Source organism: Meriones unguiculatus, chromosome 21 (assembly GCF_030254825.1).
Source record: "Meriones unguiculatus strain TT.TT164.6M chromosome 21, Bangor_MerUng_6.1, whole genome shotgun sequence".
Classification (NCBI taxonomy): domain Eukaryota; kingdom Metazoa; phylum Chordata; class Mammalia; order Rodentia; family Muridae; genus Meriones; species Meriones unguiculatus.
The window spans coordinates 20,324,925-20,337,896 of NC_083368.1; the positions used below are offsets into that span (position 1 = coordinate 20,324,925).

The window sequence follows — 12,972 nt, forward strand, 5'->3', positions numbered from 1 at the left end:
GTGGGGAGTGACTTACTTGCTAAGGGTTTGGCCACTGGCATCTGCTTTCCACAGTGATAGAAGTTTCTATTTTTGAGCTCAACCTGTTGAAGCGCTGTCATAAGCACTTTGCATGGATCAACTCAACCCCCACAGCGACAACAGACAAGAGAGTATTAGCCGTACCCCCATCTTACAAAGACAGTCTTCGAGAGGGTTTAAGCCTCTACTTTAAACCAATAAGGAAAAGCAGCAGCACTTGAACCCACGCAGTATGCTTAAGGGTCTACACTGTAACCGACTGGACCTTTTACAATATTCTCCTTTCTGGTCCTTAGTCCAAGGAGTTTTGTGTAGATACACAGAGGACATTAAATCAAAGACCTTATATATATTTACTCAGTCTGCAATCTGGAAGTCCAGGCCTTAGCTCTTGTAAAGATGCACAGGTTCAGGATTAATTGTACGTTGAGTCCCATAAAGCCTTTCTGGGAATTATTGACTATGGGGGTAATTACTATAATGATGGCAAATGCTGCAATTATGCCAAATGACATAATTTGCGTGACTGTGGTACAAGTAAGGAAATCACTAGATTGCATAATTGCCTCACCATGATGAGGCTGCAAGGTTCCTGGTTAAATCAGATAACGATGTATATAACCACAGAGCCCAGATTTGAGGTGGGGATGAAAGGATGGAACTGCTCAGAAGCTGGGCAAGGTGAGCTACATCTCATTTCATGCGTTTAAAAGTAACTCTTTCAAAATTGCAGGCACCAGTAAGGGCTTTACGAAGTTCAAAGCACCCTGCTTCCCCTCTTTGATGTATTCTGTGGACCAAATGAGCAGAGTCATAAGTGAGGATCTGCTTTGTGTGTGTCCTGCTTTGCTACTGTACCTGGCCAGCTGTGGGATTTAGATATCCCATTAGGGTAGCTTATTCTAAGTCACAGTAAAATGGAGATCCGGAAAACCAACCCAGCTTAGGAGATGTAGGCAGTTAATATTGCATAGCTTGGGTGTTGAAGGCCCATGGACTAAAGACTTGGCTCTTGGGGCAGTATGCCTGGGAAGCAGTGGGACTTGGGAGATGGAGCATACCAGGACTGTATTCTTAAGAGGATTGGAAGCCTGTAGCCCTTTCCTCTTCTCTTTTGCTCTCTGGCTTGTGATGAAAGAAACTTTCTTGCAATGAGGCGTTGCTTGCTGCACAGGCTTTGATCATCAGAGCCAGCCAATCACAGATAGGAATCTTCAACTATCTCTAACTGCTAAGTCCGCTTAGCTAACCTACCTTTGTAAAAATCATTATTGAAAGTCAATACTTTAATGTTGGCATGAAGTTTCAACACCTTTAAAAGTGAAGGAGGACCAGAGGGTGGTGGTGGAGGTCACCAGAATATGAAGAACATTAGAAGTACTATGTCATGTTTATAATGTATAGTTTTTGCAGGAAAAGTTTATTGCCTTATTGATTCATAACTTTACTGCATTGAATACACTGCCATTATGGGATTAGACTATGGGATTGTCTCTTCCTTTTCTTTTTTATTTATTTTTACTTAGTTAGTTATTCACCATATATTACATCTCAATCATATCCCCCTTCCCTTCTCTCCTCCCTGTTCCTCCCCTTCATCCTTCCCTCATCCCCATCTTCCCCCTCCCTTGCCCCTCAGAAAAGGGGAACCCCCCTTCCAGGAAACCTGCCCAAGCACATCCTGTCTCATCAGGATGGTATAATGTATATTATATAGAATGATACATATGATATATACTCAGGATATTTATTATATATAATTACCTATACAGAGCTAGAATATATGTACACACACATATATTTCTTTCTATAGACCCTGGAATGTAAATAAAAATAAAACAAAATTTTGGAGACCATATTTAATTTTCAGGACACACCTTCCAGCCTTATAGGATGCACTAGTTCTGAAGGTCCAAGGTGACTAAATGACCGTACAGTATTCGTGATGGGAAAAACAAAAGGTTTTTTATCCTATCGTCCCGAATAATGGTGATACCTGTTTTGTAATGGAGGTCACTATAGAAGTGTAAGGCGAGCTATTCTTGTACTGAGTGGGGAGGCCAACAGAAGACAGAAGACTGGCCAAGGAGGCCATGCACACGTGCATTTTCCTTCTGGTAGAGACAGTCCACAGAGCTTACTGTACAGCATATGTTCGGTCTTCTTCTGGTTCAGTGGACCCTACAATTTATATGTAGCCTGCGCTAAGTATATAGATTGTGCATTAAAACCAGTTACCAAGTTGTTAGGACATGAGAGCAAAAACAGGTCCTATTTAATATTTTGTTCATAAGTATTCTTTGTATCGTAGCTAAAGAAACATATTTTTTTTTAAAAATCAACTGTAAGAAAAAATTAGTACACAAAGCATTTAAAAATGGGCATAATTATGGGAAATAGGATGACTTATCCTGGTATTTGAGGACAACAAAGGGCAGTAGGGCACATGGGGCCTGCTCTTCTGATATCCTGGAAACCCAGGGGGCTGGAAGAACATTTAGGTCACTTAATCCCTGGTTGTTTAATGGGCTTACATGGTAAATAGAAATAAAGAAAGAAGCATAGGAATTCCAACTTACAGGCTTTGGAGTTTTCCATGGAGAAAAGAAACCTGGAATAAAGAAAAAAACATTTGAACTTGGCAAACACATCCCGCTGCCACGCACAGGTTGCATGATGTTACGCTGCTTGTGTTTCACATCTAACGAGTTGGACAGCACCATTAACAACTCTGATGGGCTGTGAGCGTCCTTCAAAGAGCTCAAGAAAGCTTTTGGGAAATCCATCAGTGAATCGAAGATCACTTTCCTTCCTTTGGAAGCCTAGACTTCTGAGGTGCAGACAGGTGAGTGACAGGGGCAAACATCTGCCCTCAGAGACCCATCCCTGAGCCATCCTTAGGGGGGTTTGTCATCCAGCATGAGCAGGAGAGATAGAGGGGGCAGAGGCATAAAAAGTAAGATTGTTTTTTAGAAGACAAATATGCTGACTAAGCATAAGAGATAATTTTGAGTTTATGGATCCATGTTTTATACTTTAAAGCACAACAAATATTTGTTATTCCTATATTTAAAAATAATCAATACATCTCTAAGACAGATCTTATTAAATCTTGCATGTTACTGTTCCCCTATTGATACCCCTCCATTTCAGATTGTTATCTTTATGCTTTGATGCTAGCACATACTACACGAAGCAGTGCAGTGTTTGTTTTTAAAAGGGAGTGAAAAGATGTGTCAACATAATGGAATAGGGACTGACATATCCTGCCCCTAATAATCCAAAACACGATCTGCCATACACAGGAAAATTACCTTCTTTCTTCCAACAATTTTGCCCATATTTTTATTAGGCGATATCTCATAAAATGTGCAATAAAAATGAATCATTGAGACTATTCCTCATGCCATGCTTATCATCTTTAAAACCAAGACTTCCAAAATGGGAAGAGTTGACAACCGTGACCCATTTACAGGAAAAATCTGCAGAAACTTGGACACAGAATTATCTAGATGCTTGAGCAATCCAACTCAGGCATGTAAAAAATGCTAATTATCCCTCGGTGGCCCATTGTGAGACAATGAGCCCTTCCATAAGAACTGAGGGTACTGTGTAGTCCGTCATGTTTTACAGCCTTCTGTGGAACGGTCGAGCCAGTGTTCAGGTGTGACCACCATCCTGGTAGAATTAGCATTTGTCTCATATACGCTGTGCCCTTTTTTTTTTTTTTTTAATGTCATGAAATAACATATAAGGACTTACTCACAATCTATTTGAAAAGAACTGAAGGCAAAATTTAAAGATGTACATACATTTCTTTCTTTGCCCATTCTATAAAATGTCAAATACAATAATATAGCCATGAGTTTAAATGTGTGAGGAAAATTAAACCATTCACCATTTATTTTTATTTTATTTTTATGGGTCCTAATTTTATTTATATAACATTAGTTGTGTACCATCAATGTCTAGTTTAAAGGCTTTATGATATCTTTCTTTTTTTCCCAACTTTTATTAGTTACACTTTATTCATTTTGTATCCCCCCCATAAATCCCTCCCTCCTCCCCTCCTAATCCTACTTTCCCTCCACCTTCTTCACACATGCCCCTCCCCAAGTCTACTGGTGGGGAGGTCCCCCTCTCCTTCCTTCTGATCTTAGTCTATCAAATCTCATCGAGAGTGGCTGCATTGTCATCTTCTGTGGCCTGGTAAGGCTGTTTCCCCATCAGGGGGAGGTAATCAAACAGCAGGCCAATCAGTTTATGTCAGAGGCAGTCCCTCTTCCTATAACTATGGAACCATTTATTTTATCTTTTGAAAAATTCCTTTGCTTTACAGAAGCTTTTCAGTTTCATGAGGTCCCATTTATTGATTGTTGCTCTTAGAGCCTGTCCTGTTGGTGTTCTGTTCAGGAAGTTGTCTCCTGTGCCAATGAGTTCAAGGCTCTTCCCCACTTTTTCTTCTAAGCGGTTTAGTGTGTCTGGTTTTATGTTGAGGTCTTTGATCCACTTGGACTTTAGTTTTGTCCAGGGCGATAAGTATGGATCTATTTTCATTTTTCTACATGTAGACATCTAGTTAGACCAGCACCATTTGTTGAAGATGCTGTCTTTTTTTCCATTGAATGGTTTTGGCATCTTTGTCAAAAATCAGGTGTCCATAAGTGTATGGATTTATGTCAGGGTCTTCTATTTGATTCCATTGATCCATCATTCTGTTTCTATGCCAGTACCATGCCTGACACAGAGGACCTCTGAAAGGCTCTGCCCTGCAGACTATCAATGCAGATGCTGAGACTTATGGGCAACCTTTGGGCAGAGTGCAGGGAATCTTAGGAAAGAATTGGGAAACAGTAAGATCTGGAGAGGACAGGAACTCCACAAGGAGAGCAACAGAACCAAAAAAATTTGAGCACAAGGGTCTTTCCTGAGACTGATACTCCGACCAAGGACTAGCCATGGAGATAACCTAAGACCCCTGCATAGATGTAGCCCATGGCAGTTCAGTATCCAAGTGGGTTCCATTGTAATAGGAACAGGGACTGTCTCTGACAGGAACTGATTGGCCTGCTCTTTAATTACCTCCCCTGGGGGAAGCAGCATTACCAGGCCACAGAAGAAGACAATGCAGCCACTTCTGATGAGACCTAATTGACTAGGATCAGAAGGAAGGAAAAGAAGACCTCCCCTATCAGTGGACTTGGGGAGGGGCATGCATGCAGAGGGTGGAGGAAGGAAGGGATTGGGATGGGAAGAGGGAGGGAACCACAGGGGGATACAAAGTGAATAAAGTGTAATTAATAAAGAATTAAAAAATTAAATTAAAAAAGAAAAGAAAAACTTCCAATGAAAGTTTCTTTTCTTTTCTTTTTTTTTTTTTTTGAGAAAGATGCTGTTTATACATTTTTGCAATATCCAAACATCCAAGTTTCTTTTGTCTCTTCCCTCTCTCTTCCAGTGCTGTCTGTTTTCAGGATTCTGAGCTATTTGCCAGGTACTGGGAGTTTTTCTGACTTTGATACAAAGTGCTTTAAGCAGTCCCTCTGTTAGGGAGCTCTTGTCTCCACATGCAAAATTATTATTATTTTTTTTTAAAAATCCTTCCTCCTAGAGAAGATGTATAATCACCTGACCCCTCCAGCAGTTACAATGCCAGAACCACAACGGCCTAAGCGGGACACAGACAAGGACCCCCAGCTTCCTTTTTTATAAAGCTTTCCTTCAGGCTGCCTGCACAGCAGGGCCAAGACCCAGCACATCCCTGTTCTTACTGAGGCAGTTTCTGGAACATGTCCACTGCTGAGAAGCAGTGAGTGCCAGAGGCTGTCCTCTCTCAGAATTACCACGAGGAGTTCAGAGGTAGGTGAGAGGAGGTCTCACAGCACATTCCTTAGAAGCAAACAATGTACAAGTTATTAATCATGCTACTGTTAGGCCCAGCATGAGCCTAAATATAAGAAGGTATGAAGAGAACTCAGGAAACTGATCATCCATTGATGCAAAATCACAAGAGGTTCAACTTGACCATTGCGCAATGGGGTCACCCCTGCTGGTTAGCAAGGAGTGGCACTGGGAGACAAATACCTTAGGTTTTTAAAAGACAAGGCGTGGGGAATTCTAGGGGTTGCCTTCTTGGCAATTCATGATTGGATGAGGTATTTATCTTTTAAAATAATTGGTTGGTTCTGGGCACCCTTAGGTCTGGTCAGTCCTGTTGTAAATATCTGATCTTCAAGTCAGTTTGGAATTTCTTGCCATATGAGATATAGCCACAGTTAAAGGTGGGAGAATGATTAACTCATCCTGTGTCTGTTCTGAGGAGTGGGGGCTACAGGCTTTGGATCAAAGGTCAGGAGTTATGCAGGGGAAGGATTGGGGTCATCTGGCCCAGTTTTCAAACAAAGCTCATTTCACAGTCGGTGATTTACTCTCCATTTAGTAGAGATCTCTGCTTGTTCTCTTCCTTATCTCTGCCCTCACAGATGGCTAATGTCTGGAACATTCCTCGGCTCTCTGGAGAAGCACTAAGAGGCTTTAATTAACATGGGCCTAAAACTTGAAAATATAAGTTATAGGGCAATTAAAGAAACGTAGGTTACAAAGTTAGTCTGATTCTTTCACTACAAAAATTTAAATCCATCTGATTCGAAACAGGCATCTCGTGCACCCGAGTCCTGACTCAGTCAGAGGGTCATGCTTTCTACGTGATTAGCCTTCCGCTTGACCTCACTGATAGAACTACAGAAAGACTACAATAGACTGGGTCAAAATATTCTATATTACAGATGTGGCGTCGACTGTAATTTCTTGATGGCCTCCATAGAAAACCTAGTCTATTCCAAGAAAACATTTAAAGAAAAACAGCGCAGAGAAACTAAGAAAACCTTTTAAGAGACATTTTTTGTTATTGTATTGAGGTTTATTTCTGATTTTGTTTTCTGGAAAGAGAAGACCACAGACTTCCAAACAACTGGAAAGCCTTGGGCATATGCACATGCTTACATATACATGTGTATGGTGACTATATGCAGTAATTTCCACTGGCATTTTTATTTAAAATATCTTGCTGCATTTTGTTCTTTTAGTTTATTTCTTCTATCACAGGGATGCCCATCTCCTGGTCTCTTCACACACACGTTTCCTGGTGCCCTATCTGTCTCTGTCCTCTGCATTTTACTAGGCTTTTTTTTTTTTTCTTTTGGCCTTTAACCTTACTCCAGGGAAACAAGAAGAGATGTAAACTCCTTTTCCTCAGGCCTTTTAGAGCTAAGGCCTTCTTCCTTATAAAACCAAGGCCAGAGGAGAAGGGCTTTTTCCCCCTATAAAACAATAGCAGTGGCTTCTTTATGTTTTGGTTTCTGGCTTTTAGTCCCTCGGTGCTATAAAACGTGTGTATTGGAACTCTCCCGAGGGATTGAAATTTGGTTTAATTATTTTTCACGTTATGTCTGTATTGGCCATTTGTAATGGTCTTTCATGCTCAACAACACACAATTCTGTATGCTTACAAATTCAAACGCATTTCTTGAGTTCTGAGACGACAAAATCAGAAGGCTGCCAGGTAGCGTTCTGAACTAAATAAGACATTAACATCAGAGGTAAGAAAGTTTGGATGAACCCGAGAGGGAAATTTATATTCACTGTCATATAAAATACATCAGATGCCTAAAGAATATTGGTCACTTTGGAAACATATGAAACTGAAGCACATCTGTACCTAGAAGCCCAGTAAGGCGGGAAGAGAAAAAACATAGCAAAAATAACTTAAACCCTAACCCTGAAAATGGCAGGCTGATGAAAGAGAACATTGACATCATACTCAAGTTCAAATTGAATTATGTATGTCAACCAACCATGGCTTTAAGTAAACTGAGGCATACAGTTGCCAGGTAAGATGTGACAGGTCTAGCTAAATTTAAACTTCAGGCAAACAACTGGGCAGCACAAGCCCATGTCACATCCAGCATGAGACATATTTCATGGACCATAGTATTTTTCTTCATCTGAACTTAACACTGACTGTGAATCTGGTCTGCTGACCCCAAGCAGAAAAGAACTTACATATGCCTTGGCAAGGACTTAGAAAGTGGCCAGCATCTACTACATGGCATGTTCACTCGAGTGGCAGAAAGCAGCACATAGTCACTATTTCCTTTATTGTCTGGAATCTTGCTTTGGGAAAACCCCAGAATTCTGCGCTTCCGTACAGATCCCCGGGTCGTATTGGATGCCTGTTCATCAGGAACCGGGCGTGGACTGGACTGCAGAGATGGAGTGCCCTTGGAAAGTGTGGATGCTACCTAGGACAACTACCGCATCGCGTTGCTGTTGGCCAGAGCGCTTCTTCCTAAGAAGAATGCCGTGAGCGGCTCTTTTCAGAACAGACATGTGATGCTTGACACGTCAAAGGGAAGGAGCGTACTGGGAAAGAAATCAGGGAAACAATTCCATACACAACAGCCCCAGGGATTATCTAACCGAAGACTTGTACAATGAAAACATCTTACAACACTGAAGCAAGACACTGAAGAAGACACCAGGGGGTATAAAGGCCTCCATGCTCACGGACTGGCCGGATTAAGATTGTAAAAATGGGCTTCCCACAGAAAGCACTTTCAGATTCAATGCAATTTTCATCAAAATTCCAATGCAATTTTTTTTCACACAAAATGAAAAAAAAATTAAATTTCATACAGAAACACAAAAGGCACAGGGTAGCCCAAATAATTCCGAACAATAAAACAGTAACTAGAAGCATCACGAGCCTGGATTTCAAGTGATACTAAAGATCTATAGTGATAAAGACAGCATGGTACTGGCATAAAAACAATATATTAATCAATGATATAGAATTGAGGACCCATGTGTAAGTCCACACATTTATAGCCCCTGATTTTTGACAAAGAGGTCTACAATACACATTAGAGAAAAACAAAAACAGCATCTTCAACAAACTCGTCAAACTGATAGCAACATGAAAAAAAAAGTTGGTCCTTATCTCTTTCGTGCTGTAAAAACTGAACTCTAAATGGATCAAGAACCTCAGTCTAAGACCTGATACTCTTAAATCTGATCCAAGAGAAAGTAGGGGCTATCTTGAACTCATTAGTGCAAGAAAGGACCTGAGCAGGATCCCAATAGTGCAGGCATTAAGACTGACAACTGACAAATGGAACCTCATGAAACTCAAAAGCTTCTGTAAAGCAAAGGACACTGTCATTACCGGGGAAGAGGCAGCCTATCTATCCAACAGAGTTAGTATCTGGACTCAACAAGGAACTGAAAAACTAAACATCAAGAAAACGAACAACCCAGTTCAATATTGAGGCCTGGAATTAAACAGAGAATTCTCAAGAGAAGAAATGCAAATGGCTAAAAAGCACTTAAAAATGTTTAACATCCAAAACCATTAGAGAACAACTGCAAATTAAAATTACTTTGAGATTTCAGCTTACTCTAGACAGGATGGCGAAGATACAAAATAAATGCCGCTATGCTGCCGGTAGGGAGTGGGGACAACACTTAGCACTAATAGGGGGTCAAATTGGCACAGCCCGTGTGGAAATCAGTGTGGACACGTTGTACCACAGGCTCCAGCTAGAACATTCTTGAGCATATGCTCTAAAATATACCATCATAGAGATACCTGCCTACTCGTGTTCATTGATAGCTATGAAACAGAAACAGTCTAGATACCTAGATAGTCTAGATAATGGAATGTTATCTGGGATTAAAAAGCAAAATCACAAAATTTTCAAGTAGATGGCTAGAGCTGAAGCAATCATTCTGAGTGAGGTAATCTAGACCTGGAAAGACAAATGTTTTATGGGTTTTTTAAAAATTATTTGTAGATGCTATCTGAATCTTCAGATATGTATATTCCATTTAGAATATCTATAGAGGTTCAGAAATTAGAGGCTACAGGAGGTAGATTTCTAGAGAGGGGAGACAGAATTTAGCACCACTATCTCTCTCTTTTCTTCTCTTTCCCTCCTTCCCTCCCTCCTACTCTTTCTCCTTCTTCTGTTCATAATAAAAATTAGAAAGCTAAATCTTATTTCCAATAGAACACTAATAACTAACTAAAAATACTGGAAGGATTATCCATGATGAAAAATGATGATTGTCCAAAAACTTAATGTAAATATCCCATAGGTTGCCTTGGCACTTTGTTGATTGTTTTGCTGTGCAATGGTTTTTAGTTTGATGAAATCATGCATGTATCTTTTTTTGTTGCTGTTGTTGTCTACAAATTTGGTCATTCTCCGTTAAAAACATAGGATGTTCTTAACCTCTGAGCCATCTCTCCAGTCTTTGAATTTCTTTTTATATTAAAGATTTGTTTTATTAAAAAAAGAATGCAGTGATATAAAGGGTTAATAGGAGGAAATGAAAGGCAGGGTACAGGAGAAAATATGCTAGAGGGATAAGTAGACACTAAAAACGTTAAAAAAAAAAGCCAAACAGAAACCTATTACTGGAGAAGAATTCTAAATATATATTTATATATTATTATATTTATATATAATTGTATATTATAACATAATATATTAAATATAATATATCTATTGTATAGATAATATATAATATATAAAATATATTATATTTAAAGAGATATTATCTTATATTATCTTACATATATCTTATCTTATTTTATATATATAAAGAGTTTAACTAAGTTACCCTGTAATGGGTCAACAGTGCCCCTATTAGTTATCACAGGATAACAAATAACTATTATTAACAATTGTTTTTTTTTTTTATCTCTTTGAGATTTGTTGGCAAGTTAGGTCCCACAGTCCCCGAACATGCTAGCCTATTGCAAACACTCCTGGTTACCCTCCAGAACTTGATGGTAAAGCCTTATTGCTGAAGACACCATGTACTTGAGTCGAAACATGGAGAAAGCATTCTGGTGCTTGCCTGGCAGTGTCCCCCTACTGGGTGGCTTCCATAGTGCTGGCAGGTAATTAGCATCTTTAGGCAGCTGTGACAGTATGAACTACAACCATGATGGCTTGAGTTTCTCTGATGATTTGCAGCCACTTTCGCAGGGTAAAGGATGATGAAGGGTCTTACGGTTATCCTTTTGCATAAAGGCCAGAGCACAGTGAACATGCATGTCAACTCACCACCTTATCAATGTGGATCAATGCCAGAACGGCTTTTTGAGATTCCCTGAAAGTTCTCCAAATAGAACTAAATCTTGAAATGCGTTTCTATTTTTCAGCTGATATACTAAGTGCCTATTGCAAAATGTGAGGTGATTTATGTAGCAGGGAAACCTGTTAGACATATGATTCAAGTTTTAAAGATTTTTTTTTTTTTTTACTGCAATTTCACGTATCTTAAGGAGGATTCTGCAATCACCAGGAATGATAGAAATTCTGGGAAAACATTGTCCAATTTCTTTCTAAAGCAGAGGAAAAGTATATAGGAGCCATTTTGAAGTAAAGCCCCATTTCCTCACAGATTCTCACACACGGTGTCACTGGAAGCTCTGTACCTGTCTGCTTTAAAACAAAGACACACTAATGTGAACATATTTAATAGTACTCAAGTGGACACTTACAAGCGATCCGTGATTGGTCAGTGCCTCAACTGACGTGATTTATAACCTCTTGAAGGTGTGCGAATAATATACATGTTGTACAGAGTATACTTTGAACTTTGAGCTTTTTCTAGGCAGCCGTAAAGGGAGATCTCTCATGATGCTAGCTGGTGACATCCAGCAGCAAGTCCAGTCAGTCACATAAGCAAAAGAGGAGGCAACCCACAGTCTACAGGGCTCAGTGTTTCAAAGCGGTTATCTTCACTTCACTAGTTGTATTGGCTGGAGTTTCAGTTGGACAATGGCTTTGTTTATCAGGAAATAAACCCATTCAGAGTCAAGGGTCATTGATACGCTTTAATTAAAGTGGCTAATTTTAGCTTATATATATTTTGTCACAATTAAAAAGTGAAATTCTTTTTAAAAAAAACATTTCTTTTTTTTGTATTATTTATACTCTTTATACAGTTTTTGGAGGTCAGAAGAAGGCACCAAATCTCATTGTAGATGGTTGTGAGCCACTGTGTGGCTGCCAGGAATTGAACCCAGCAACCTTGGAAGAACAGCCAGTGCTCTTAACCCCTGAGCTATCTCTCCAGCTGCCAAAAAAGCATAATTCTTATTTCTTATATGCACATGTCATTTGAATGAAAAAGAGGGAAGGGGGAGGGAAAGGGAGGGAGAGAGTGAGAGAGACAGGCAAGAAATAAAATTTTACCACAGTCCCTTTGAAACCCTCCTGTAGCTATACCTGGATCCCCCACATAGAGAAATACGTGTGTGTGTGTTATATATATTCACTAAATATATGTATTTTATTATATAGCATATACACATATATTGTATATAAAACATATACAAAGAAACATGTTGTATATATGTGTTGAAATACATACTTCATTATATTGATCATATATATATTATATAGCACACACACACACACACACACACACACACACACACACACACACTATATTATATAGAAACTCATCTATCCCAGGTCATCCTTGCACTGTCTTTACCTTCTGAGTGCTGGGACTCAGGCATGCAACATCAAGCCTGGCTTATTTGGTGATCAGCATGAATTTATATGCATGATTCCTGAGTGCTAGGCAAGCAAGCACTCTACCAACTGGACCAGGCCCTGTGACTCTTAGGCCATCATTACAGAGGCCCTAAGAGGACCTCCTTTCCTAGTGCAGTTCTCAAGCATTTCAAGAAGCCTTAGAAGCTTCTCCAACAGATGAAACTATTTTTAAATGGATTCAAAAAGGGTGGAAGAAGCACCCGAGGCTTTGAGAATTCCCAGTTAGGACTAATTTTGGAGAGAAAAATGCTACTAATGTAGCTCTTCCTTAATTTTCATTTTCTTTCAGCCTGGCAAAAGCTTAGACCGACCT

General features: G+C 39.6%; 1 protein-coding gene across 10 annotated transcripts in view; it reads right to left on the bottom strand.

The window, feature by feature from the left end:
* The window catches only part of Magi2 (membrane associated guanylate kinase, WW and PDZ domain containing 2), a 1,408,809-nt gene that overhangs the window by 171,431 nt on the left and 1,224,406 nt on the right, over window positions 1-12,972 (bottom strand). For all 10 annotated transcript variants that reach the window (XM_060374145.1, XM_060374142.1, XM_060374143.1 and 7 more), the window contains one exon: window positions 2,601-2,632. In XM_060374145.1, coding sequence (XP_060230128.1) covers window positions 2,601-2,632 — 32 coding nt within the window. The remainder of the gene's footprint in view (window positions 1-2,600; window positions 2,633-12,972) is intronic.